Source organism: Bubalus kerabau, chromosome X, assembly GCF_029407905.1.
Source record: "Bubalus kerabau isolate K-KA32 ecotype Philippines breed swamp buffalo chromosome X, PCC_UOA_SB_1v2, whole genome shotgun sequence".
Taxonomy (NCBI): domain Eukaryota; kingdom Metazoa; phylum Chordata; class Mammalia; order Artiodactyla; family Bovidae; genus Bubalus; species Bubalus kerabau.
In genome coordinates, this window is record NC_073647.1 from 150,000,152 (window position 1) to 150,025,404 (window position 25,253).

The 25,253-nt window shown below is 42.8% G+C and overlaps 1 protein-coding gene across 1 annotated transcript; it reads left to right on the forward strand.

Moving 5' to 3' along the window:
- The first annotated feature begins 485 nt into the window (after window positions 1–485).
- LOC129640234 (ADP-ribosylation factor-like protein 13A) lies at window positions 486–23,697 on the forward strand. Its single transcript, XM_055565441.1, has 8 exons — window positions 486–829; window positions 10,553–10,625; window positions 10,995–11,065; window positions 14,859–15,114; window positions 15,973–16,078; window positions 16,579–16,763; window positions 17,649–17,840; window positions 23,673–23,697. Exons 2-8 carry the CDS (start codon window positions 10,567–10,569, stop codon window positions 23,695–23,697), a joined length of 894 nt encoding a protein of 297 aa, XP_055421416.1. The 5' UTR covers window positions 486–829; window positions 10,553–10,566.
- The last annotated feature ends 1,556 nt before the right edge of the window (window positions 23,698–25,253 follow it).

A 25,253-nucleotide genomic window follows, 5' to 3' on the forward strand; every position in this document is an offset into this window, starting at 1 on the left:
AGAGTGTTGACCCAACTAACTTTGGAAGTGGAGCCTGGGACACTGAAGGCAAAAGCAACTTCACTAAGGAAATGTGACTGAGGTATGTTCTTTAGTTAGTAATAATGTATCAATTCATTAGAAAAGACTGATGCTGCAAAAGATAGAAGGCAAAAGGAGATGGGGCGGCAGAGGATGAGATGGTTAGTATCACGGACTCAACCGACACATCAATTTGAGCAAACTGCTGGAGATACTATAGCACAGGGAAGCTTGGCGTGCTGCACTCCATGGGGTCACAAAGAGTCAGACACGACTCAGCAGCTGCACAACAACAGCAACAACAATGCATCGATTCTGGGTCTTTAATTTTAACAAATGTACCATACTAGTGTGAGAGATGTTACAGAAATGAATAACAGAAACCTCAAAGAAAACAGTCAACAAGTCAAAGGAGGAGCTCTCACAACTTAGGACAGTAGCAGCCCGGAACCGGAAGAAGAAAGAAAAACTTCCTTTTTTCACCTGGCAAGAGTTTAGCCAATGAGCGATTGCCACAACTCAGCCAATGAAAAGCCACTATACTTGGAACTCTCAATTCATCCAATGATCTGTCTTCTTATTAGACTTTGCCACTTCCTTTCCGTAACAGTCTTTTTCGCCTGAGGCAGAGGGCTTTGTTGGTGGCAACCATAGTTGGAGACCCTAGGGTATAATTGTTTGCTGATTCTGAGTAAATCGGTTTTTACTGGAGAAGTAACTGGCAAACTGTTTAAGGTGAACATTTTGGTGTCCAATGCAAGGATACAGAGAAGACCCCACAACGACTCTGAGGCTAGTAAGCAGATAGGTAAGTTACCTAAAAAGTCCATTGAGATTTTTTTTTTTTCAATCACCAGCTCTGAGGCCTGAGGGTAAATGTTTCTCCTGGAGGTTTATTCTGATTAAAGCCTTATTCTGTCTGTGAGTTAAGCACTTCGGCCTGCTATTCCAAATGAAACTATGCTAGCCTTTAGCTGAATTTCTTTTGGAACAGGAGCTGTTTCATTGAAACTGTGCTGTTCAGTCTTCAGCCTGCCTCGTTCAGGATTAGGCTGTGCCGAGCAGCCTTTGTCCTGGCTCCTTTAAAACTAGACTGTTCCCTTAGAACTTGCTGATATAGGCCTGCAGGGTGTTTGAGCCCATTTAAGCTATTTAGGCTGTTTGAAAATTACTGTTTTACTCCAAAGAAAAACCTCTGAGAAATGTGATTCCAATTACCTAAATACTTTGAGGGTGCCCTTACAAGAATTCTGACTGATTTTATGTTTAAAAATCTGTAGTCCTTCCTCATGCACATTTCTAAGGAAATGGACCAACCTAACCAAAGGCAATTGAGAACATCAATGGGGATTATGGAGAAATACTGAAATCCCAAACTTATTTTTCTTAAAACAAAATTGGACAGCCATATCTGTAAAATTTCCAAAACTGAATGGAATGCCTATTTCTATAGTATATTTCATTATTTCCTGATAATGCATTATCAGGAGCCTAAAATTTCATCTCTGCAATGTAAGATTTTAAGATCAACTGAGGCAAGCAAAGACAAAATGGCTGCCAAAGCCTCATGTTCCTTGTCCCTGGCTTCTGTATCTTGGATACTGTCTCCAGTGTCATCTTGTTCCTTTCCTCTGACTCTGCCTCTGGCATCATCCTCCTTCTTCCCTTGAGAGTCCCTTGGACTGCAAGGAGATCCAACCAGTCCATTCTGAAGGAGATCAGCCCTGGGATTTCTTTGGAGGGAATAATGCTAAAGCTGAAACGACAGTGCTTTGGCCACCTCATGCGAAGAGTTGACTCATTGGAAAAGACTCTGATGCTGGGAGGGATCGGGGGCAAGAGGAGAAGGGGACGACAGAGGATGCGATGGCTGGATGGCATCACTGACTCGATGGGCCTAAGTCTGAGTGAACTCCGGGAGTTGGTGATGGACAGGGAGGCTTGGCGTGCTGCGATTCATGGGGTCGCAAAGAGTCGGACATGACTGAGCGACTGATCTGATCTGATACCTCATCTGTAACTCTCAGTTCCCCCATACTAATTCTTTTGCCCAACTAATTCTCTTGCCAAACTTTCCCTTTTCTCTGAAACTCCCCTGTGCCATTTCCTCTGAACTTATCAGAACCCGTCTCTTTAAAATTAAGTCTGCAGAGGATCCAGAGGCTAGACTCTTAATTATTTTACATCTCCTGGACTAAAGTGGAACTGCAAAGCCGTAGTCAAAGATTTTCCCAAGGTAACTGAAATCCTTACAGATTTGGTGAAGAATATAATATAGTTATTCAAACTTATCGACTCTGACTTAGATTAGTTAGTTCATATGCCTGTCAATGAAGACCAGGCCTAAATTTGGATGAAAATTCACAAATGGGGAAATCCTGAGAGCTCTCTAGAATTATAACTGGGAGATCAGGCGATCACTAAGTGATTTCCAAGAGCAATTCATAAGGCTTTCCAAAAGCCTGTTAATTAGAACAAAATTCAGACTTGCACACAAACATCTGATGAACATATTCATGAGTATTATGATCAACTTCAGAATGTACTTAAAGAAAATTCTTACCTTCCTTCAGATGTTGATTCCACTTGGGTAGCTTTCAACTGTATTTTTATTAGTGGGCTGAAACAGGATCTTTCTCTTCTAGTAAAAAGGACCAAGATTGAATGGGAAACTTTGTCCAGTCCAGATTTAGTTAATCTGGCAACCCAGGTCTCTCACACTCTAGATTAGTCATGTAAAAGGAAAACTGCTAAAATTCTTAATGTTCAATTCAAGCAAATGGAGGTCCCTAAACAAAAACAAAACCCTCCTAGTTTCTGCTATTATTGCAAAGAGCCAGGATATTAGAAAAGAGATTGTTAGCAATTTTCACACTTTGGGTGCCTGCAGCCTTCTAAGTCGTCTTTCCAACATCCCCCTAATTCTCAATAACAGGAGTCAAAGGAACTATAAGAGCTATTCGCAATCCCTCCCTTTTGATGATCCTGAATAACATTTCTGCATGTTAAGGATAAATTTTTTTCCAGTCCTAAGTGACACCAGAGCCACACTCTTTGGTGTTCAATTCCACTACAATAAACAGTCTCTGCCTTGGAGTACTAAGATAGTTCAAATACTAGGGTTCTCTAATGAACTTCAAAAGGTTCCTATCTCTGAAGCCATTCTTTTCTCTAGGCCCTTTGAGAAACACACAACATTTTCTCCTCAGTTCCTCCACCCCTACCTATGTATTTGACCAAGACTTCTTAGGGAAGTATCATGCCAGAGTTTTTCTCTCCCATGAGGAGGAAATAATTCTACAACTTGACAGTAGTCATCAAAGCAGTCAATCAGGTAAATTAAATGACCCTTTGACATATTTTATTTCTTCTGTCTTTGATGGTACTACAGCTGATTCTGGACACACTGATCATTTGTTCCTACTGGATCAGATACCACCCTCCTTATGGGCAAAATCTCCAACTGATATTGGTAAAATTCACAGTGCACATCCCATCAAGATCCAAATAAATACCCCCAAATTTCTCTCCAGAATGAATCAACACCCTGTAAGGAAAGAAGGCCTTCGAGGTAAAAAGCCTATAATAGAAGATAACAAGTCATCATTATCCCTATACTAATCCCTATAATCCCCTGATTTTACCCTCGAGAAACCTAAGGGCTGAGGGTGGAAGTTTGTCCAGGATTTCAGAGCAATAAACAAGACTCTTATCCCTGGACACCCTTTATTCCTAACTCACACACTACTAACATCCATTTCCAACAGAAGCAAATTCTTTACTATAATTGATATATGCAGTGCATTCTAACCAATACCTTTTTGGCCTCATTTGGAAAACAAAACAATGCATCCGTACAGTAATGCCTTGGGGTTTTACTGAGAGCCTTTATTTCTCAGAAATCCTGAAGGCTGATCTGGATGATACAAAGTTCCTTAGGGGTTCTGCTTTGGTGCATTGTGTAGATGATTTGCTTCTTTGCTCTCCTTCTCAAGCCTTCTCACAGGAAAGCAGCATCCACTTGCTAAAGTTATTAGCCTTAGAGGGACATAAGGTTGCCAAGGGAAGATTGCAGTTTTCCCAAACCCCTTCAATATTTAGGACGCCTGATACCAGAAAAAGGGCTATACCTGAACCCAGAAGGCTTCATAATGTCCTAAGCTTCCAAAAATCCAAAATGAAGTGCCACATGTGAGGTTCTCTCGGGCTAGTTGGATATTACTCAAACTGGATTCCAAATTTCTCTCTTATGGCCAAATCTCTGTATATTTTACTAAAGAGCAACCTCAACCCAATGTTATGGGAAGAACCAGACAAAATAGTCTTTAAGGCCTTAAAGGAGAGTTTGATGCACCCACACACTCTTGGGCATCCAGTGATCAGGTTCTCTCTTCTGGTTTTATATATGAAAAGGAATATAGTTCATTTGGGGTACTCACCCAAAAACATGAGAACCACCATCTATCCACAGAGTATTAAAGCCAGCAACTGTACACTGTGGCACAGGTCTACCCTGCTATTATTGCAAAGAGCCAGGATATTAGAAAAAAAGATTGTTACCAATTAAGCACCTTGGGTGCCTGCAGCCTTCTAAGTTGTCTTTCCAACTTGCCTTAGAGCCATTACTGCCACTGCCTTTTTGGTTAAGGTCATCAAAAAGATTGAGGTGGGATTCCATTCAACCATTTTTGTACCTCATGCAGTAGAAGCCCTTCTGAATTCTCATCACACTCAATATTTTTCAGTCAGCTGCCTCACCTCCTAAGAAGTCCTTTTGTTAAGTTCCTCACATAACTCTTTTAGGTTGTAATAACCTTAATCCTGCTGCTCTTCTGCCCTCCATCACCAATGAAGTCTCTCACCACTACTTAATGCTGATAGATCATATCCTGATGCCTTGTGATGACCTGCAAGAAAATAATTTGGGTAATGCTGACTTCTCAAAGTTTGCTGATAGTTCTTATCTAAAAGGTGATCATGGTAAATACTGTGCTGGGTATGCTATAGCTACTCCTTTCATTGTTTTTGAGGCAGCATCTTTACTAATGGCTACTTCAGCCCCAAAGTCTGAATTATGTGATCTTACACAAGCTCATACTTTACCCAAGTACAAAACTGCCAGAATTTATACTGATAGTAGATATGGTTTCGGAGAAGCTCATGATTTTGGAATGTTGTGGAAGCAACATGGCTTCCTAACTTTCAGTAGAGATAAAATTTAAAATGGCTCCTATGTTCAAACATTAGTGAATGCAGTACTTTTACCTGCCACTTAAGCTATTATTAAAATTCCAGGGCATTTTTAACTTGACTCCCTGGAAGCTAAAGGAAATTACCTTGCTGACAGTTCCATAAGGAACGCTGCACTTAAAGGAATCAAAAGCAGTCAAACTTCTGTCATGATACAAAGGGGTATTTCCCCAAATGATAACTTAGAAAAACTGGCTGGAGAAGCCCAACAATTGGTCTCAAAAAAGGAAAAAGACTGGAAATTCAACTCTTGGTTTGATAAAAAGAGAAAGCTCTGATTCAGATCAAATAACAACTCAGTCCTACTAGAGATTCCAAAATTTATACTCCTAACCATTGTACATGCATTAGATCATTGGTCTACTGACAAAATTCCATCTTTCATGAATCAATATTGGTGGGGAAACATTTACAAAGTTGCAAAAAGTGCCTACCTCACTTGCCCCACTAATCCAAAGGACAACCCAGGGAAGCCTGTTCTTACTGCTTCCAAACATTTTAAACTGTCTTAATGGACCATGCAAGGTCTGGCAATTGGATTTAATACAACTTTCCCCATCTCAGGGATATAAATACATTTTGGTCATGGTGTGAATGTTTTCACACTGGACTTAAGCCTTCCCTTGCAGACAGGCTACTGCTTTTTCTGTGGCTGGTCTTTCTGGAAAATATTATCCCTACCTGGGGAAATCCTCCCACAATTCATAACGATCAAGGGACCCATTTTACTGGTCAGATATTTTGATATCTGTGCTGTTTGGCCAGTTTTACAACACTTGTACTGCATTTAGCATCCTCAATCCTCTGGTTTAGTCAAATGCACTAATGGAATTATTAAAACTCAATTGGAAAAATCTGTATGGGCCCTCCAAATATATTGGCCAAAAGCACTGCCACTGATCCTTCTAAATCTTATATCCATCCCTTGTGGAATTCAAACTCTCACCCTTTGAGATAGTCACAGGACACTCAATGCACTTGGCTCTTGCACTGTTTAACCTGCAGCTGATGAAATGAGAAATATTCCGGTGTTGCGAAGGCCTAATTGCTTCTATTAAAAATAACCATGTTTTGCTAGAGCAATGTTTTCACAGTGCACTCTCCGGAGATGAAGACCTTAAGCACCCTTGCAACCTGGAGATTTCATATACTGGAAAAGACACCTTCAGAAGGATTCTCTTGAACTTCACTGGAGAGACCCCTATCAGGTACTGCCAACCAACCCTTGTGCCATGAAACTCCAGGCAACAGACTCTTGGATTCGTATGACACATGGAGAGAAAGCACCACACCCTGAGTGGACCTGCACATCATCTGGTGACCTGACAGTAAATAGCTCCCAGAATTGAAGCACACAACATCTGATGGAACAGCTTTCCCAAGGTAGTTAGATCAGGCTTGTCAGAAGTTTGTCTGCCAAATCTTTCATATGATCTCCAATGTTTATGATCTTGACGATATATGGACTTTCAGTTCAGCTCAGTTGCTCAGTCGTGTCCGACTCTGTGCAACCCCAGAGACGGCAACCCACTAGGCACCTCTGTCCCTGGGATTCTCCAGGCAAGAATACTGGAGTGGGTTGCCATTTCCTTCTCCAATGCATGAAAGTGAAAAGTGAAAGTGAAGTTGCTCAGTCATGCCCGACTCTTGGCGACCCCATGGACTGGAGCCTACCAGACTCCTCTGTCCATGGGGTTTTCCAGGCAAGAGTACTGGAGTGGGGTGCGATTGCCTTCTCTGACTTCAAGCTCTAAATTCCCCCAGTCGGCTCTTTTGTTTAGTATAGCCCAACCAACTACCTTTCCCCCTCCTTGCTGTGAGGGGTACTTGTGTGTGACTTGCTATGATGGCAGACCCCAAATTGTAATTCTTTGTTGATCCCAAATAAACCCATTTTTTGCTGGAAAAATAACTGGTAGTCTATATGTGTTAGATCAATACTATTAATAAAGGGGGAAAACAGGTGCAGGGTATAATGTGAACTCTCTGTACTGTCTTTGTAACTTTTCTGTATATCTAAAACTGTTCTTATAAAAGTTTATTTTAAAGTTGACTTAAAAAGGAGTACAGTACAGTTTGTCCAGAAAAGATGGAAAGGCCCAGAGCTGCGGTAGTTTCTCTGGCCCCTAAAAATCTCACTCACACAGCCTGTGAGACCCTTAATACACAGTCTCTGAAACTAGACCACCTGGGTTTGAATTCTGGGCATTACCACTTACTAAATGGGTACATTTGGGCAAATTCCTTAACCTTTTTGTGAATGATGGCCCCTACTTTTTGCCATGTTATTAGTATTAAATGAGTTGACTATGTATAGATTGCTTAAATGAGTGCTGACACACTGTAAGATCTATGTAGATACGTTGTAAACTTAAAAACGTGATGACTAAAAATTCAGTAATTTAGTAATTAGCTATATAATCAGACAAGGTAGGGAGATAGGAGTTTGGTTGCTATAAACCAAGCAGTGGTTACCATGGATATGTCAGAACCTTGACAGCCAGCATAAGGGGGCAACTGAGCTGTGTTACTCTGGCAAGAAAGCTAGAAGGCACAACACATCTTCCTGTTACTCTACCCATTTTAAGTCTTTCTCTCAAAAAGAACCAACTTCTAATCAGATACATAGTTAACCACCTCAAGGTAAGCAAAATATATCATTATCTCCATTCTGTAGATAAGAATTCTGAAAATGGTAGGTTTAATTTAGATGATTTCATCCTAGAGTACCCAGGAGAGGTGCTGGAAGTGAAAGGACCTGATAATCCCTAGTCCAATTATTTTCCTTCTTGGTTATCCTACTTATCCTTCTTGAAGATACGTTCTCAAGGAAGAATTTGTGTGATGCCAGTTGGACCTCTCTTAGTGGTACTAACAAATACAGACTGTCTGAGATCAAGCTAGGAAGCTCTGCAATTATCAGGAAACAGACATGAAGCTGCTACTTCTGTCTTAAAGGGAGATGGCTACCATGGAACCCAGACAATCAGACAGTGGTGTTTCAGGCTCCTGGTCTTATCAGCATCATGAGCAAAGCTGGAATAAGGCTGGTTTTGATCACAGGCCACATATCAGGTTTTCCTTTGGAAGGGCATAAGCCAGACCTATTTTCCAGGAGGTCCTTATGGGAATCTGAATGATTTCCTAGGGAATGAACAATGCTCTAATAAGAAATGCTATGAAATGTGAGTCTCTATTTGGGGATAGCAGTTCTCTAAAACAGTGGGTGATTCTGCAGAATCCTGCTAAGTTATCCATTGATAAGCAGATACATACTCACCACATAATCATCAGAGAGCTAACCAAAGCCCATCTGAGTATCAGCCTAAGTACTTTGGTAACCCAACCAGAGCTTCCCCCAGCTCTGGGCCCCATACATAGACATTCAGTTCAGTTCAGTCGCTCAGTTGTGTCTGACTCTTTGCGACCCCGTGAATTGCAGCACGCCAGGCCTCCCTGTCCATCACCAACTCCCGGAGTTCACTCAAACTCAAGTCCATCCAGTTGGTGATGCCACCCAGCCATCTCATCCTCTGTCATCCCCTTCTCTTCCTGCCCCCAATCCCTCCCAGCATCAGAGTCTTTTCCAATGAGTCAGCTCTTCGCATGAGAGTTTCAGCTTTAGCATCAGTCCTTCCAAAGAACACCCAGGACTAATCTCCTTTAAAATGGACTGATTGGATCTCCTTGCAGTCCAGGGGACTCTCAAGAGTCTTCTCCAACACCACAGTTCAAAAGCATCAATTCTTAGGCACTCAGCTTTCTTCACAGTCCAACTCTCATATCCATACATGACTACTGGAAAAACCATAGCCTTAACTAGACGGACCTTTGTTGGCAAAGTAATGTCTATGCTTTTGAATATGCTCTCTAGGTTGGTCATAACTTTTCTTCCAAGGAGTAAGCGTCTTTTAATTTCATGGCTGCACTCACCATCTGAAGTGATTTGGGAGCCCCCCAAAATAAAGGCTGACACTGTTTCCCCTGTTTCCCCATCTATTTCCCATGGAGTGATGGGACCAGATGCCATGATCTTTGTTTTTTGAATGTTGAGCTTTAAGCCAGCTTTTTCACTCTCCTCTTTCACTTTCATGAAGAGGCTTTTTAGTTCCTCTTCACTTTCTGCCATAAGGGTGGTGTCATCTGCATATCTGAGGTTATTGATATTTCTGCCGGCAATCCTGATTCCAGCTTGTGCTTCATCCAGCCCAGGGTTTCTCATGATGTACTCTGCATATAAGTTAAATAAGCAGGGTGACAATATGCAGCCTTGATGTACTCCTTTTCCTATTTGGAACCAGTCTGTTGTTCCATGTCCAGTTCTAACTGTTGCTTCCTGATCTGCATACAGGTTTGTCAAGAGGCAGGTCAGGTGGTCTGGTATTCCCATCTCTTTCAGAATTTTCCACAGTTTATTATGATCCACACAGTCAATCAAAACCACAATCATTAGGTTAGCCAAAAGGTTTATTTGGGCTTTTCTTAAGATCTCATGGACTTTTTGACCAGCCCAATAGACAAACACTTCACACCCACTAATATTAAACAAAAAGACAACGACGGTTGATGAGGATGTGGAGAAATTGGAACCATCCGGAACTGCTGGTAGGAATGTAAAATATAGAAACAATCTGGCACTTTCTGAAAATGTTAAACACAAAGTTATCATATGACCCAGCAATTACACTCCTAGGTATATACTCAAGAGAACTGAAACCATATGTCCATATAAAACTTATACAATCCTACACACACACACATATATATAGCAGGATTATTCATAAGAGTCAAAAAGTAGAAACAATCCAAACATCTTATCAATTGATGAATGGATAAACAAAATGTGGTATATCCATACAATGGAATGTTATTTAGCCATAGAAGGGAATGAAATATTAATACATGCTATAACATGGATTAACTGTGAAGCAATTGTCTAAAGTACCCTTTTTACTTAGGCAACGCATTTCTCCACCCCATCCCCAATTCCAAGGTTGAATAAAGATATTCCTAACAGGGATGAACTATGGCTGAAGGGATAGGCCACACCTAATGCCATCATGCTGGTGTAGGTTGCTTTAATAAGAAATCACTGTTTTGCCACTAGAGTTGATGATAATCGGTTCCCCTGCACCCCATCCATGACATAAACAAGGTTGGACAGAATGAAATAATGGACTTTTGACGGTCCCAGTCTGTTTATCAGTTTCTGTGTATTCATAAGCTAATTTAGGTTCAGAGTTAACCATGGGATGATTTCTTATTTCCCTTAATATTCAAGAACTAAGCTGAATCATGTTCCGGCTTCTGACCTCCTGCTGGTGTCATCTAAAGACAACTGAAGAGACCCAAAGGTAATACTGTAATTATTTCCTTAGACCTGTTCCACCATTTCCTCCAATGTACCTAGCCATAGTCCCTCACAGGACAAATCCTTATGATATATATTATTAGGGGGCATGACTAGGTAGTGTCTACAAGACTAAGGGCAGGGTTGGGGGAGGATGGCCAGTTCTACAAGGCAAGTGAATCAGGGAAGCAAAGTGTCCTTGGAGGCTTTGGGGAGTAGTTCCCACTCCACCTTCTACCACCTGGCTGTGTCTTTATGACTGCATTGGGACTACTGCAGGCAGAGCCCCAGACACCAAGAGTATAATTCTTTTTTAGACTGAGAACTAACAGTACTTTTAAGGCTTTGACTCATTTTTCTTATCCATTTCTAGACATGTAGCCATCATCATCCTTGGACTGCACAACTCAGGGAAAACTGTTCTTGTGGAGGCGTTCCAGAGACGTAAGGAACTGAGAGCATTAGATACTAGTTTAGGTCTCCCCTGGGTCCCAGTGACCAATGAAATATCATTCCTTCCTACCCTTACTTCATGGCACTTAAGTTACCTCATTTGAAGGTAAACACTTCCTAACACACACGAACAAGACACACACACACACACACACACACACACACACACACACCTCTCCTCAGGTGTTATCAGCCTGATTATGTAATGTCTGTTACCTGCTCCCTTTACAAGATATCCTAATTGAAGGTCTTTGCATAGTGTCAGTATGAATGAACTGTGACTATGCAAAGCACTGCAGTTGATAAGGAAGGAGAGCAAGTTTGAAACAGTGTCTAGTGTCAGAGCTCAACTAAAGTGGAATTTGGTCTAGATAAGAGAGACAAGTGTGGGATGCTGAACAATTTTAATAACGTGGAACTCTTTTTGACAGTTCATATAGAGGGTTGGAGCTTGAGAAATGGTGTCAGTTCAGAGACAGGCAAGTTTAATACCAAATCTCCAGTGTAATACCTTGACATTTCAGCCAGTGGTTCAGCCTGGTATTCCACCTTACAGGCAGCAAACTTGATTCTGCCTCTCCCAAATCTCTGATTGGCAGAAATGATAATTAAAAAAAAAAAAAAAGTTAAACAGCAGCAAGAAAATCAAGGAACCAAGATAAATCACAAGGTTACTGATAAAGGGAATGATTTTTAAAGCCCAACTCAGCACCACCCCTAGATTCCCATCCAGTCTGGGTGGGGCCTGGGGATATATGAAGAACACCCCAGGCCTTTCTAATAGCCATCTTTGGGAAGCACTCAACTGTAATTAGCCTTATGCTATTTTGCCTATGAGAATAGCATGTGCTTTCCATTCTAATTCCTAGAAGATCGAGCTTGCAGTCTAATTTGTTACTGTTTAACTTGCCTTGTGGTTGATGAATAACTTGGGGCTGATTCATAAACTTCATTCACAGAGACGTTTTTATGGCTAAGAAGCAACTTTCCACTAATGTCACATTCTGAAGAATTATCTCAGGCCACCTCTGTCCATGTAAGACTTCCAGAGACTAGTAGACTCCTCTGTACCCAAAATGCAATAGCTTGCCCCCTATAAGCTCCTGCAAATGTTTATAATTGCTGAAAACAGATGATAGCCTAGGGAGGAAGTTCCAATCTATAAGCAGTAACTTGTGTAAACATTTGAAGACACTGGCTATAAAATATTTTGGGACATAAGCCATTATCATCAACAACATCATTCACTATAACTATTTTGTCTGGCATGGTCATATGGGGCAAGTGAGGGCGTTTAAAGCAGTTTCAAACCTAGATATATATTTCGAACTTTAAAAGAAAATGCTGTCTTAGCCCCACCCCAGATCTCTCTCTCTCTCAAAGAATGAGGCCTAGTGTCATAGGTTTTAAGAGCTCCACAGGTGATCCTGGTGTGCAGAGTGGGTACTGAGAGCCAAAAATCAGAATCACACCAACTCACAGGGGACCTGAAGGTTCAGATATTTGGGCCTGGAGAAGGCCCAGGGAATAAAAAATCTTAACAGGTGCACCAGATAATTCTGAGACAGGCATACATTCTACTGCTCTTTAAGGCAGTGAGTCTCAAAATATAAGGTGAGAAGAATCACCTAGGGATTTTGTTAAACATAGGAGTTTGCTAAACATACAGATGCTTGTGTCCCAAATGTATGGATTCTTATTCATTTGGCACAGGGGGGGACTTAACCATCACCCCCATGTAACTCTAAAGCAGATGATCCCCAAACTATGCTTTATGTAGCATTCTGCTAGGGATATAGAGATGGATTTGACTCAGTACCTGTCCTCAGAGTGTTTATAAATTAATAGAGGAAATAAGAGAAATGTACATCGTCAGAGAGCAAGTTCTGATGGTTTTTAGGGTTTGCCATCAATAGATTGAATTATTGGAGAATTGGTAAGGCTGCAAATACAAAGAAATAACAGGGAAAAAACATAAAGTTTGCTTTGATATAGAAAACACGATTTAAAAATTACCTTTAGAGTTTTAACCTATTCACTTATTATTTTTAAGTAGTCTAATATAGACATAACAAATAACATAAAATTGTGAATGAAAATTATATGATCTGTGAAAGCTATAATTAAATCATTGACTAACAAAATCAGAAGAGGACACTATGAGATGATAGTAAAATGTAATAATATGTACATATACACACATATAGAGGCATATTATGTATACTCATACATGTGTGTATAGCCATACATTTCCAAAGGTCTGAAAGCATCCTGTTAACTTCTCAGCTAAGCAACTTATTCTAGCAATCCTATAGAAAATGTCGCATGTAAATCTGAAACTAGAGATAAGAAGCTACTGATTCTGGTCTTAGAACTCCCAGATATGAGTGTAGAGAATCTGTAAAAATCATCTTGCTACTAATGTGGGCAGAGAGCTAAGCCAGGCTGTCGGTTTAATAGACTGGAATGTGTCTACAGAAATGCTGAACTGCATTTCTCCGGGGGCTGAGTGAGAGGTGGAATGCCCTGTGGGACTGTATGGTCTGGCCATAGCCTTGAAAGGGCAAAGGTGTCTGAGTTTGGCATGGTTTCTAGGAGATATGAGAGGAAGAGGACTTCATACTCTCCTCCACAGTAACAGGCCCCATAAACATTTACTGAACACCTACTATGTGTAAGGGAATGCAGAGCCCCTCCCTCACAGAGCTTATATTTTCACTGGGGAGGCAGGATATGCACAGAATGAGGTGAAGGACCAGTTTAACACATCATGTGCTTAACTAGAGATCGAAGCGAGAGCTGGGCCAGTCAGCGAGGCTTCCTAAAGAAAGTGGTACTTGAGCTGGGCCTTAAAGAAAGGATGGGAGAGAAGAGCTTCATCAGATGCATTCAACAAATATTTATTGAACACCTGTCTGCCAGTTTCTGTGCTTGACATTGTGAATATATAATAGCAAATACTGAAGGGGTTTCTATCCTGTTGCAGTTTATAACCCAGATAAATAAGTCACAGAATTTATAACACTGTAACATGGGCTTCCCTGGTGGCTCAGACAGTAAAGGATCCACCTGCAATGCAGGAGACCTGGGTTCAGTCCCTGAGTTGGGAAGATCCCTTGGAGGACAGCATGGCAACACACACCAGTATTCTTGCCTGGGGAATCCCCATGGAAAGAGGACCCTAGCAGGGTACAGTCCACGGAGTCACAAAGAGTCAGACATGACTGAGCGACTAAGCATACATGTGCTGTGGTAGTGGTAAGCCCAGAAGAAAGGCACCTTATCCGCACTTGGGGATGGTAGTGTGAGTTAAGAAAATTTTCTAGAAGAAACAAGATCTGAATTGACCTTTTAAAAACAAAATAGGTTTTAACCAAGCAGAGTAGTGGGAAAGTGTTCTAACCAGTAGGAATAGTATCTTGTGAAGGCCCGGGGCAAGGGAGAGCCTGACATGCATGTGGAATGGGGGATAGGGAGGCACACGAGTCAAGAAGCAGAGGGAGGAAGAGGCTGGGTACCAGAGACCCTGGATACCAGTCAGGGAAGAAATGGATCTGGCAGGTTAGGAGGTAAAAGAGTTTGTATTCTGTCTTCAGAGCAGCAGGCACTCAAGGAAGGTTACTGAGCCAGGATAGGGTAGTGTGGGCAAAGTGCTGGTTTAGGAAGATGAATCAGCATGAGCAGGATGCCAGGACACCTCCATAGGATTCCTGAGGGCAGGCTGTAATCAAGGTCCAGATAATCATTTAACAAATTCTTTCATTCTCTCTTCCCCTATGCATAGAACTCCCTAGTAGGAGTAGGATGGACAGTTGTTCAAACTCTGAACTAACCAGACTCCTGGTGGATAATTATGAAGTTTCCGTCGATGATCTAAAAGGAGACATGCAGGGCTGCGAAATCTGGCCAAACTACTATGCTCAGGCACATGGGCTGGTTTTTATTCTGGATTCCAGTGACTTGGAGCGCATGCAGGAAGTGAAGGTCATCTTACCCAACATGCTGTCTGATGAAAGAGTGGCTGGGAAACCCATCCTACTGTAAGCCTCTACCTTTGTGTCCAATTTTCCCTTCCATTCTGAGCCTTTAGAAGAGAGGTAGACAGAGGAAGGGCTAGGTGGTCCCTCTATCACGTCCAATTCGACCGCCTCTCCTCTTTGGCTGAGGGGTAGTGGCCCAGTCCTCTATGGGCTGTTTTCAAGAGCCACTTTCTACCAGACACTGCCATGGGGGAACCTATTATCTAATTGTGCAAAGGTAATTTTGAAGGCAAGCATCAAAGGGAAATGCACACACCCTCCTCACCCATTTGTCAACTCTTCCTGAAGACTGCCTCCCTACATTTGCTTCTCTTTTCTGGCTTCAGTCTCTGACCCTGAGATGAAGGCAGAAAACTCCTGTGTTGTATATTCAATGCCAGTGGCCTGCTCCCTTGGCAGAGTGCCCGAGACTTATGCCACTACCTCTTATTCCAGGGTGATATTTCAGGTGGCCTGTCAATCCTCCCCATGCCCTTTTAGCCTTTTTTATTCCTTGTTAGCACCCCCAGCTCAAGCATGAACAGAGTTTAGGGAAGGGTGTAAAAGCTCCAAATTTGTTCCTATCCCAGTTAGAAATTCTAATTAAAGTTTGATGGTGTAGTGTAGAAGTGAGAAATGAGGCTTGGGGATTATCTCGGATTCAAATTACTTGTGCTGTTCTTTCCTCCATTGAGAGCTGGCTAGAAAAATGTCTGGATCACCTTACTGGGTATGGCTTAAAAGCTAGTCCCTGGATATGGAGCAGCTGTACCAGAACTGGATATCCCCCTCTTTCCTTTCTTTTCTTGCCCTTGGTCTCTATCTCAGTTTCACTCATCCTCTCTTCTTCCCTCAAAATCTTCCAATGCCTGGTTTTAGCCTGGCCAACAAGCAGGATAAGATGGATGCCCTGACGCCTGGTGAGATCATTGAATATCTGCTGCTGGAGAGACGAATGAATGAGAACAAGTCTCCGTGCCGAGTGGTAAGTGTCCTGCCCTCCCTTCCCTTGTCCTCTCAACCAAGGCTGATGCCTTCCACAGCCCATAATCAGTCTCCTATGCCAGATCTCAGGCAAAGCCTCTCCCTGACACAAGTATGGTAATGATTTCTGACTCAACGGTGATAATAAGTACCACTCACTTACAGCACTTTTGCATCTGTTTTCTCATTAGGCCTGTAAAACAGCTCTTTAAAGCTGGAAGTTTCAGTAGTCTCATTTTATGGTTAAGCAAGCCAAGGCTCAGAGACCCTGTGTGCCTTGTCCAAGGTTATACATCCAAGACGTGACACTTGATTAAAGGACCTAGCTTTTGTACCTTTCATTTACCTTCTCAGGAGTAAATGTTGAGTATCTGTTAGGAAGTCTTAAGAGCCTCTCTAGGTACAGCAGAGTTTCTGTGTACCTGTGTGCTGAGGGTGATTGAGACTATGGGCCCCAGAGGTCCCAAGCTCCTGGGCTAGAGTCTTCTCTTTTTGTCACAGGAACTTTGTTCAGTTGTCAAACAACTCCAAAGGCGCCGTCAGCCTATAATTGATGGCCTGTACTGGCTGTTATCTGCCATTGGGGAGAAATATGAAGAGCTGTGTACTCGCCAACAGCCACTGCCACCAACCATTGCAGCCTCCAGTAGCACTAGAGGATTTGAGGAAAGATCCCCAGCAGACAGGTACCGAGCTGCCTCTGTTAGGTGGACTGATAAGAACAGATGCGGGAGTTAATCTTCAACATAAGCAGGGAGTTCTGGGAGGAGCATGAATTCTGTGAGGTGCTGAGCAAGTCTCTCAAGATCAGTTGGCCCAAATGGAGTGAAGGCAGTGACCACAAACATCCTAACACTGTTCGGTACATCCTCCCCTAGGCACAATTTGAGTGGGATGAGTTAAATCATCAGTAGTAGAGTTTCTCCAAAACAGGGTTTCTTTTTTTTTTTTTTTGAACTGTATATATATATATATTTTTTAATTTAAATTTATTTTAATTGGAGGCTAACTACTTTACAATATTGTATTGGTTTTGCCATACATCAACATGAATCCACCATGGGTGTACACATGTTCCCAATCCTGAACCCTTCTCCCACCTCCCTCCCCGTACCATCCCTCTGGGTCATCCCAGTGCACCAGCCCCAAGCTTCCTGTATCCTGCATCGAACCTGGACTGGCGATTCGTTTCTTATATGATATTATACATGTTTCAATGCCATATTCTCTGGTTTGTTACACAGAGGAGAAAAGGAACACAAGCCCCTTAAGGAGCTTATTGGCAATATTCTATGGATAACTATCCTGGAGCTGCTCCACATTCTCTGCTTCCCATTCTCTGATCATTCCAATAATACAGCAAGGTGGGAGAGAACAGGAATATAGAAAAGAAGAAGAAAAAGAAACAGGATGTGATCAAGGTTTTGAGGAGTAAAAAGACTAAATGTCCTCTTCCTCTGTTGTTCCTCTAATTGTCTGAAGACACATGGCAGGGATGGGGGGATAGTTGAATTTGATTAAGGAGCTCGCATCTGTTTTCACTATGGCTTTATCCTCTCTATCTTCTCCAGGTTTGCTACCCAGATGGGAATGTCCAAAGAAAACAGACAGCATGTAGGACAACACTCAGTGGAACCTAAGCCTCTGAAGTCAATCCTGCTAGTAAGTGGCTCATTAAAAGTTATTACCTCACGGACCAATCTCCAAACCCTTTGGGCACCAATTGCCTTTCTCCTCCATCTTGCTGATATACAAAAAGAAGGGTTTTTCTTTCTGACTTACTTCACTCTGTATAATAGGCTCCAGTTTCATCCTCCTCATTAGAACTGAGTCAAGTGTATTCTTTTGCATGGCTGAGTAATATTCCATTGTGTATATGTCCCACTGCATTCTCGTCCATTCATGTGCTGATGGACATCTAGGTTGCATCCATGTCCTGCCTATCGTAAACAGTGCTGTGATGATCATTCGAGTCCACATGTCTGTTTCAATTCTGGTTTCCTCGGTGTGTATGCCCAGCAGTGGGATTGCTGGGTCATATGGCAGTTCTAGTGCCAGTTTTTAAGGAATCTCCACACTGTGCTCCATAGTGGCTGTACTAGTTTGCATTCGCACCAACAGTGTAAGAGGGTTCCCTTCTCTCCACACCCTCTTCTGCATTTGTTGCTTGTAGATGTTTGGATAGTAGCCATCCTGACTGGCGTGAGATGGTACTTCATTGTGGTTTTGATTTGCATTTGTCTGATAATGAGTGATGTTGAGCATCTTTTCATGTGTTTGTTAGCCATCTGTATGTCTTCTTCGGGGCAAAGGAATTAAGAATGGGGCAGTGGGCTCCCACAGGTGAGGCAGGGGGAGTAGCCCACATCCCGTGCAGGCAATACTGGGGAGCATTGCCCACGAAGATTTTATTACAAGAATAAAACCAAGTAAACACTGCTTCTGTTTTGATTACCATCTCCATACTCCACTATTCGAAAATAATGTCAGTAATTAAATACTTTTCCTCTGCAAAACCAAATTCTGTTGGTTTAAGTTTGAAAAGCTTGTTGTCCTATATGTCAGGTTTTAATATTTTACATATTATTCACAAGGTACAAAGTTTCAGTGTACATATATACAAATGCACACACGCATGTGTGTGTGTGTGTGTATATATATATCCAAACACATACACATATGTGTGTATATGTATACATATATATATATATATATATATATATATATATATATATACATAAATTCATACGGCCACAGTCTTAGTACTTCTCTTTAAAAATTCATTGTCTTCTATGAGGGAGTTCATTAAGAGAAGACCCTGTTCAACAATTGTCACCAACACAGGCTGCCATGGTTACCACTGCTCCCTTCCACAGAGCATCCTTCATGGTTTGCAAGGCCTCGAGATCACTTCCTGCACAGCCTGCAGTCCCTGAGGGAAGGGACTAATACACACCCCGCATTCAAACAGTTTTTTCTAAATACACAGTGGTACCACAGAAATTGTCAAGGTAAAGACACAGGATGTGCTTTTATTTACGTCTCCATCAGTGAAACAAAGTATTCACTGCAAGGTGCAAACTTTTTTTAGCTTGAAAAGAACAAAATCGTCTTATATTTGAACACAAAGGATCTTGTTGAATTTGAAAAACAGGTTTTATTTGAAATTCATTCTTAATTGTCAGTTATTTTGAGACTATGGAACAAAGAAAATAAACTTTTGTTACCTGGGGCTGCTTAAGCTGTATCTTTTGCAGATTTTATTTTTTAAATCCCTTTATACTTTTACAGTCATAAATAGATAGAATAGAGAAGTTTTGGGGGAGACACACTCTCCCTGCCATGTGACCCATCGGAGTTGACTTAGAGAGATGAGGATGGCAGGGAGTACTTCCTCTTTAGGGGAAGTACAAATGCCTCATTTCTCCCACCAAAACATCTGAATTGCTCCCCATCCTCCGCTAGAGGTGTCAGGATGGGGCTTTGTGATGTCAAGGCTCACCCAGGGCCACCATTGGCTGGGGAAGAGACTTGCTGACCTCATAAAGCATGAGGGTGTGTCTCCCTGGGGAGGGGTATATATAGGGGTGCTCAGGGGCTCTGGAGCAGACCACTGGGAGGCCTCAAAATGACTAAGTGGACTGGAAAGCCCCAAGGCCTCAGAGTAGTTAGGAAACACCTGCCTCCTGTTCCCCGGGACAAAAGGATGAAGACCTCCTCTCAATTGAGGCCCAAAACAAATGTCAAGGTGAGCTGAACCCACCCAAACTCCTCTTGCCCATTGACCCCACCCCATAAGACCCCCTCCCTTGTCCTTGCCTGGCACAGAACCCTTCTCTGCCCACACCACTTCTCCTGAAGCTGTCGTTCCCGGCCACCTTCACCCTCTTCCCCAAACCAAGGCCATTCTCTACCCTTCTCTTGTTTTCTCCAGGTGGCCAGGGCAAGTGCGAGAGGGAATAATCACCTTCAGGCAAAGCTGCCCAAGAAAACTTCTCAGAAACCGCCCACCACAAGGAACCTGAGAAAGATCGGAGGCTCAAAGCTCTGTAGCCAGTGTTCCCGGGTGAAGGAAGAGCTGCATCAGAACGGACCAGAGGAGGTCCCAGAGAGTGTGGAGACCCGTGTCATTCGAGTGGGACCCGTGGGCAGCCAGTGACTGGAAGGCATGGCTAGAGACCTCAGAAATCTTCGAGGGTCTTGCCACTGAGAACTGGCCAACAGTACCGACGTTGACTATTATACCAACTGCATACATTAAGAATGCACATAAAATCAACCTGATGTGAAATTCTGTTTGTCTCCGAGTTCTCTGAGAGTGGGGGCAGAGAGGGCAGGGCAGGGATAAATGTGTGAAGAGGGAGGGAGATGGGTCCTGTGGGGTTGGAGATGGGACTAGAAGGTCCAGTTTGCCAGAAAGTGGGGGGCGGGGGGAAGAACTGGTTCCAGACTCAGCTTCAAAGATACACATCCCATGGGAGAAGAGGAAGAGGACTTGGTGTTTCTCTGCGTGAGTGCAGAGATGGAAACTGAGCCGGGGAGCCATGTCGTGTGCGGTGGCAGTGCCATTTGCTAAAAAGGCATAGAGGGAAGCTGCCCCATAAAAAGAATGGAATCTTGACATTTGCAGCAACATGGAAGGTACACTATTAAGTAAAATAACTCAGACAGAGATAGACAAATACTGTACGATAGCACTTATAGAATCTGAAAACACCACAAAATAGAGAATGTAACAAAAATGGAGGCTCACAGATACAGAGATCTACTTGTTACCAGAGGGGAGGGTAAGAGGGAGGGGCAACAGAGGTGGCAGAGTGGGAGGCACACCGTGTTAGGTGTCAGAGGAGCTCAAGGATGTATTGTACAACATGGTGAATAGAGCCAGTACTCTAATAACTATAAATGGAAAGCAAACTTTCTCAATTGTATAATAAGAAAGAAAAGGAAAGACAGAAGGGGGAGGAAGGAGGGAAGCAAGGAACAAAAATAATGGTGTTTTTGGAAGTCACAAAGCCAACATTGATCAGGCCCTTCTTAGCAAAGGAATTTAGTTTATTTTTTAAAATTTATTTATTTTAATCGGAGGCTGATTACTTGACAGTGCTGCAATGGTTTTTGCCATACTTGGCATGAATCCGCCTCGGGTGTACATGTGTTCCCCATCCTGAATCCCCCCTCCCACCTCCCTCCCCGTCCCATCCCTCTGGGCCATCCCAGTGCACCAGCCCCGAGCACCCTGTCTCATGCATGGAGCCTGGACTGACGATCTGATTCACATATGGTAATATACATGTTTCAACACGACTCTCTCAGAGCATCCCACGCTCGCCTTCTCCCGCAGAGTCCAAAAGACTCTTCTGTACGTCTGTGTCTCTTTTGCAGTCTCGCATACAGGGTTATCATTACCATCTTTCTACATTCCATATATATGCCTTAGAAGAGTGGATTGGTGTTTTTCTTTCTGACTTATTTCACTCTGTATAATAGGCTCCAGTTTCATCCACCTCATTAGAACTGAGTCAAGTGTATTCTTTTGCATGGCTGAGTAATATTCCATTGTGTATATGTCCCACTGCTTTCTCGTCCATTCGTCTGCTGATGGACATCTAGGTTGCTTCCATGTCCTGTCTATCGTAAACAGTGCTGTGATGATCATTCGAGTCCACATGTCTCTTTCAATTCTGGTTTCCTCGGTGTGTATGCCCAGCAGTGGGATTGCTGGGTCATATGGCAGTTCTAGTGCCAGGTTTGTAAGGAATCTCCACATTGTGCTCCATAGTGGCTGTACTAGTTTGCATTCGCACCAACAGTGTAAGAGGGTTCCCTTCTCTCCACACCCTCTTCTGCATTTGTTGCTTGTAGATGTTTGGATAGCAGCCATCCTGACTGGCCTGAGATGGTACTTCATGTGGTTTCGATTTGCATTTGTCTGATAATGAGTGATGTTGAGCATCTTTTCATGTGTTTGTTAGCCATCTGTATGTCTTCTTTGGGGCAAAGGAATTTAGAATGCGGCAGTGGGCTCCCACAGGTGAGGCAGAGGGAGTAGCCCACATCCCGTGCAGGCAATACTGGGGAGCATTGCCCACGAAGACTTTTATTACAAGAATAAAACCAAGTACACACTGGTTCTGTTTGGATTACCATCTCCATACTCCACTATTCTAAAATAATGTCAGTAATTAAATACTTTTCCTCTGCAACACCAAATTCTGTTGGTTTAAGTTTGAAAAGCTTGTTGTCATATATGTCAGGTTTTAATATTTTACATATTATTCACAAGGTACAAAGTTTCAGTGTACATATATACAAATGCACACACGCATGTGTGTGTGTGTGTGTATATCCAAACACATACACATATGTGTGTCTATGTATACATATATAAATAAATAAATATATATATATATATAAATTCATACGGCCACAGTTAGTACTTCACTTTAAAAATTCATTGTCTTCTATGAGGGAGTTCATTAAGACCCTGATCAACAATTGTCACTAACACAGGCTGCCATGGTTACCACTGCTCCCTTCCACAGAGCATCCTTAATGGTTTACAAGGCCTCGAGATCACTTCCTGCACAGCCTGCAGTCCCCGAGGGAAGGTACTTATCCCACATTCAAAAAGTTTTTTCAAAATACACAGTGATACCACACAAATTGTCAAGGTAAAGACACAGGATGTGCTTTTATTTACGTCTCCATCAGTGAAACAAAGTATTCACTGCAAGGTGCAAACTTTTTTTGCTTGAAAAGAACAAAATCGTCTTATATTTGAACACAAAGGATCTTGTTGAATTTGAAAAACAGGTTTTATTTGAAATTCATTCTTAATTGTCAGTTATTTTGAGACTATGGAACAAAGAAAATAAACTTTTGTTACCTGGGGCTGCTGAAGCTGTATCCTTTGCAGATTTTTTTTTTAAATCCCATTATACTTTTACAGTCATAAATAGATAGAATAGAGAAGTTTTGGGGGAGACACACTCTCCCTGCCATGTGACCCATCGGAGTTGACTTAGAGAGATGAGGATGGCAGGGAGTACTTCCTCTTTAGGGGAAGTACAAATGCCTCATTTCTCCCACCAAAACATCTGAATTGCTCCCCATCCTCCGCTAGAGGTGTCAGGATGGGGCTTTGTGATGTCAAGGCTCACCCAGGGCCACCATTGGCTGGGGAAGAGACTTGCTGACCTCATAAAGCATGAGGGTGTGTCTCCCTGGGGAGGGGTATATATAGGGGTGCTCAGGGGCTCTGGAGCAGACCACTGGGAGGCCTCAAAATGACTAAGTGGACTGGGAAGCCCCAAGGCCTCAGAGTAGTTAGGAAACACCTGCCTCCTGTTCCCCGGGACAAAAGGATGAAGACCTCCTCTCAATTGAGGCCCAAAACAAATGTCAAGGTGAGCTGAACCCAGCCAAACGCCTCTTGCCCAATGACCCCACCCCATAAGACCCCCTCCCCTGTTCTTGCCTGGCACATACCCCTTCTCTGCCCACACCCCTTCTCCTGAAGCTGTCGTTCCCGGCCACCTTCACCCTCTTCCCCAAACCAAGGCCATTCTCTACCCTTCTCTTGTTTTCTCCAGGTGGCCAGGGCAAGTGCGAGAGTGAATACTCACCTTCAGGCAAAGCTGCCCAAGAAAACTTCTCAGAAACCGCCCACCACAAGGAACCTGAGAAAGATCGGAGGCTCAAAGCTCTGTAGCCAGTGTTCCCGGGTGAAGGAAGAGCTGCATCAGAACGGACCAGAGGAGGTCCCAGAGAGTGTGGAGACCCGTGTCATTCGAGTGGGACCCGTGGGCAGCCAGTGACTGGAAGGCATGGCCAGAGACCTGAGAAATCTTCGAGGGTCTTGCCGCTGAGTACTGGCCAACAGTACCGACGTTGACTATTATACCAACTGCATACATAAAGAATGCACATAAAATCAACCTGATGTGAAATTCTGTTTGTCTCCGAGTTCTCTGAGAGTGGGGGCAGAGAGGGCAGGGCAGGGATAAATGTGTGAAGAGGGAGGGAGATGGGTCCTGTGGGGTTGGAGATGGGACTAGAAGGTCCAGTTTGCCAGAAAGTGGGGGGCGGGGGGAAGAACTGGTTCCAGACTCAGCTTCAAAGATACACATCCCATGGGAGAAGAGGAAGAGGACTTGGTGTTTCTCTGCGTGAGTGCAGAGATGGAAACTGAGCCGGGGAGCCGTGTCGTGTGCGGTGGCAGTGCCATTTGCTAAAAAGGCATAGAGGGAAGTTGCCCCATAAAAAGAATGGAATCTTGACATTTGCAGCAACATGGAAGGTACACTATTAAGTAAAATAACTCAGACAGAGATACAAATACTGTACGATAGCACTTATAGAATCTGAAAACACCACAAAATAGAGAATGTAACAAAAATGGAGGCTCACAGATACAGAGATCAATCTACTGGTTACCAGAGGGGAGGGTAAGAGGGAGGGGCAACAGAGGTGGCAGAGTGGGAGGCACACCGTGTTAGGTGTCAGAGGAGCTCAAGGATGTATTGTACAACATGGTGAATAGAGCCAGTACTCTAATAACTATAAATGGAAAGCAAACTTTCTCAATTGTATAATAAGAAAGAAAAGGAAAGACAGAAGGGGGAGGAAGGAGGGAAGCAAGGAACGAAAATAATGGTGTTTTTGGAAGTCACAAAGCCAACATTGATCAGGCCCTTCTTAGCAAAGGAATTTAGTTTATTTTTTTTTAATTTTATTTTATTTTTAAACTTAACATAACTGTATTAGATTTGCCAAATATCAAAAAGAATCCGCCACAGGTATACATGTGTTCCCCATCCTGAACCCTCCTCCCTCCTCCCTCCCCATTCCATCCCTCTGGGGCGTCCCAGTGCACCAGCCCCAAGCATCCAGTATCGTGCATCGAACCTGGACTGGCAACTCATTTCATACATGATATTTGACATGTTTCAATGCCATTCTCCCAAATCTTCCCACCCTCTCCCTCTCCCACAGAGTCCCTAAGACTGTTCTATACATCAGTGTCTCTTTTGCTGTCTCGTACACAGGGTTATTGTTACCATCTTTCTGAATTCCATATATATGCCTTAGTATACTGTATTGGTGTTTTTCTTTCTGGCTTACTTCACTCTGTATAATAGGCTCCAGTTTCATCCACCTCATTAGAACTGATT

Excerpts from the sequence above, each read along its gene's own strand:
- LOC129640234 (XM_055565441.1), top strand. The coding sequence starts at position 10,567 with ATGTTCCGGCTTCTGACCTCCTGCTGGTGTCATCTAAAGACAACTGAA. Across the intron at positions 16,079-16,578 it reads ACAAGTCTCCGTGCCGAGTG|GAACTTTGTTCAGTTGTCAA; the intron begins GTAAGTGTCCTG and ends TTTTTGTCACAG. Across the intron at positions 16,764-17,648 it reads GAAAGATCCCCAGCAGACAG|GTTTGCTACCCAGATGGGAA; the intron begins GTACCGAGCTGC and ends TATCTTCTCCAG.